The 2,971-nt window shown below is 50.6% G+C and overlaps 1 protein-coding gene across 1 annotated transcript; it reads right to left on the bottom strand.

Annotated features, from left to right (window-relative positions):
* Positions 1-405: 405 nt before the first annotated feature.
* Positions 406-2,112, bottom strand: Tacstd2 (tumor associated calcium signal transducer 2). Its single transcript, XM_032905125.1, is given in 2 exon segments — positions 406-1,699; positions 1,702-2,112. Coding segments are annotated over 2 exon segments (951 nt in total). The 5' UTR covers positions 1,988-2,112; the 3' UTR covers positions 406-1,034.
* Positions 2,113-2,971: the final 859 nt, after the last annotated feature.

Raw genomic sequence — 2,971 nt, forward strand, 5'->3', positions numbered from 1 at the left:
GAAGAGTCTCAGAGACCCGAAGTAGCCTAGTCATTTATATCCTAGGATTCTTGGAAGTGGGCTTTGCTCCTTCACGTGGCTTAAAAACCACAAAGGAATGTTAATAAGCAACCTAAGGCTGCGTCCATCTCCCACTCCTGTTCAGATTTGAAGGTTTTAGCAACTTCCTTCAAAGGAACAGCAACCTTAACGTTTACATCTCCACCCACTGCTGAGGATGGAACTCAGCGCCTGTCAGATGCAAGCAAGCACACTAGCCCAGCCTCCAGAAAACACAAGAGTATCAATAGGAAATGTTAGAATTTCACAAGGACACGTTAGAGTTTAAAATATGAAATTCAAGTATTAGACAAAGGAGAACAATAAAATGATATAAATCTGGAGGGAATATTTACACAGCCTATCTTTTTAGGTGTGCCTTTCCCATATTTTATTAAACTTGAGTTGTTGCTTTAAAAAAACCAGCAGCATTATCAAAGACGCATCTGTACAAACACTTTACAAAAGAAAACTTTCTAGTATCAGCTACATCAGGGGCAGGCAGAAAAATAGATGCAGTCCAACAAAGCCATTTAAAATGACTGCAGACGTCGGAAACGCCTTTTATTCCATATGAACGATGGCAGAGGAACACTGCACAGGATCAGTTAGTGAACTGTTCTTCCTTTCCTGAAGGTTGTGAGGCAGGGAGTGAATGGATCACCAACAACCCAGGACAGCAAAAGAGCTGCGTTCCCATTTCAAACCGTTTTAAGTCTTTGGGTAGATTCACGTCTCTGGGAAACGACTGGGCTGCCTGGCACAAGCCAGTCTTTGCTTAACCCTCCGGGGCCAGGTTTTGAGAGACTGGATAAGGAATTTCAGAAATGCGTCCTTCAAAATCAAGGGCGAGGAGGTGACCTGAGCTCAGCATCTAGGGAACTTGTTTGTGGAGAGAGAAGGAAGAGGTCACAGCTGGGAGGAAAATTACCTCCTGGCTAAGAATCAACAGGCCAACACATTTGGTCTGAGGTGCTAAGGAAGCCCGGGGAAATCTACAAGCTAGGTTCGCTTCTCATCTCCCTTAGCTCCTTAAGCTCCACCTTTTTGTATTTTCCTGATTTCCTCCGGTTGGTGACCACCAAGACCACCACACCGGCCACTAGTGCCACCGCGACGACAGCGATGACTGCAATGAGGCCGGTGGTGAGGCGCTTCATGGAGAACTGGGGGGGCTTCTCGTCCAGGTAGTAGATGAGAGTCCGCTCCACATGCAGGGGCTCCCCACGCACCTGCACGTCCAGGCCGCGACGGCCCACGAACAGTGACTCGCCTTTGATGTCCCTTTCGAAGTAGTAGGCGGCATCAGCGATGTCCACGTCTCTCAGGCCCTTCTGTGACGCGTTCTGCTGCAGCTCGATCTGGATGGTGGGCTCTTCGTAGTGCACCGCGGCTAGGAAGCTGGGGTGCAGCTTGTAGCGTTCCTTGAAGAGCCGCCGCAGCTCGGAGTCTAGGTCAGAGTGGTTGAAGGCTCGGTCTGTCGGGCGGTGGCGCAACTCAATGAGGATGTGGTGGGTTCGCACCACTTCGTCGCAGCGCAGGCTCTGGTCTCCCTTGTCCGTTCGGCGCACGCCCACCGAGTTTACGCACCAGCACACCGAGGTCTGGTTGCACTGGCGCGCCTTGAAGCGGCCCTTGTCGTCACACTCCGGGTCGTAGGGCCATCGTTGTCCAAGATCGCGTGCTCGCTCGGATTCACCAGTCTGCGGCTGCTCTTTCGGGCGCTCATGCGCGCCTTGAGTAGCAGGCACTTGGAAGTTAGCGTGGAGCAGTCGACCAACACCTGCGAGCCGATTGCCCGACATTGGCAGACCCCACCTGGGCCATTAGAGTTGCAGACGGTCATCTTGTTGGTAGGGCATGTGCAGTTGATCTGGGCCGTGCAAAAGCCGGCCACCATCGCCAGAAGTACCAGTAGCAGCGGTGCTAGATCCAAGCCCCTTGCCATGGTGGGATAGAACAGAACGGACCTACAGCTACAGACCAAGGGCAGGGATTCTGAAGGATCAGGTTGCGTAGGATACTGCAGGCGACTCCCGCCAGGCCGTTCCCTCCAGCCCTTATACTCTCCTGTACCTGCAGGACTGGTTAGCTAGTGACTCACTCAATGGAATCTGGGTGGCGCTCCTCAGTCACAGGTCCCGAGGAGGAAGCCGCCAGCCATGAGCTGCAAGAGATAGGATCAGGCAGGGGAGGCTGCTCCTGCCATCTGCTGACCAAAAGCCCATAGAGGAAACCAGTATTTACCTGGCCCCACCCTGGAAAAGCTGTCCTTCTCATGCTCAGAACCAGGGCGTCCCACTTCTCGGCACCTCCGGAGTTCCTCCAGAGGCCAACTCCCGATGCCCCACACCCTTACAATTCCAGACACCATAATCTCATACCTTCTTCTCTCTCAAGTCCCTATCTTCAGTTTCATTCCTTCCCTTTTTCTTGCTCCAGAACACCTTACAACCCAGTTAAACAGTTTGGTTTCTGGTCCCTAACAAGCGTGACCACAAGCCTTTCTGGGCACAGACTGTCTTTAAACCCTATTCTAGGTAGTATGATGCAGGTGAGGCAGGGAGAACTGAATCACCCAGCCATTGATTTCCGAGGATTCTACCTGGGTCTTCTTGGCTTTAAGAGCTATAAATGAGTATGAAAACAAAACGTTGCAGCATCTGAAGACAGGCCAGTGAGACAATTCTATTGCTAAGTCATCCTCTCAATCCGGCTGTCCTGGTGTGGCACACATTGAAACTTCCAGTGAACAGGCATATATGCCTGTACTTGTTTAAGATAAATGAAAAGAAAAAGTTTGTAGAGTCAGTCCACTAGGAGAGATGTACAATTTGATTCTAAGAGAGCAAATTATTGATTTTCTTTCTCTGTATTCAATGGAAGTGGATGAACTATTAAGTATAATGAGAGAAGGGAGCTTGTGAGAAAC

The sequence above is a fragment of the Rattus rattus genome, chromosome 6 (assembly GCF_011064425.1).
Source record: "Rattus rattus isolate New Zealand chromosome 6, Rrattus_CSIRO_v1, whole genome shotgun sequence".
NCBI lineage: Eukaryota > Metazoa > Chordata > Mammalia > Rodentia > Muridae > Rattus > Rattus rattus.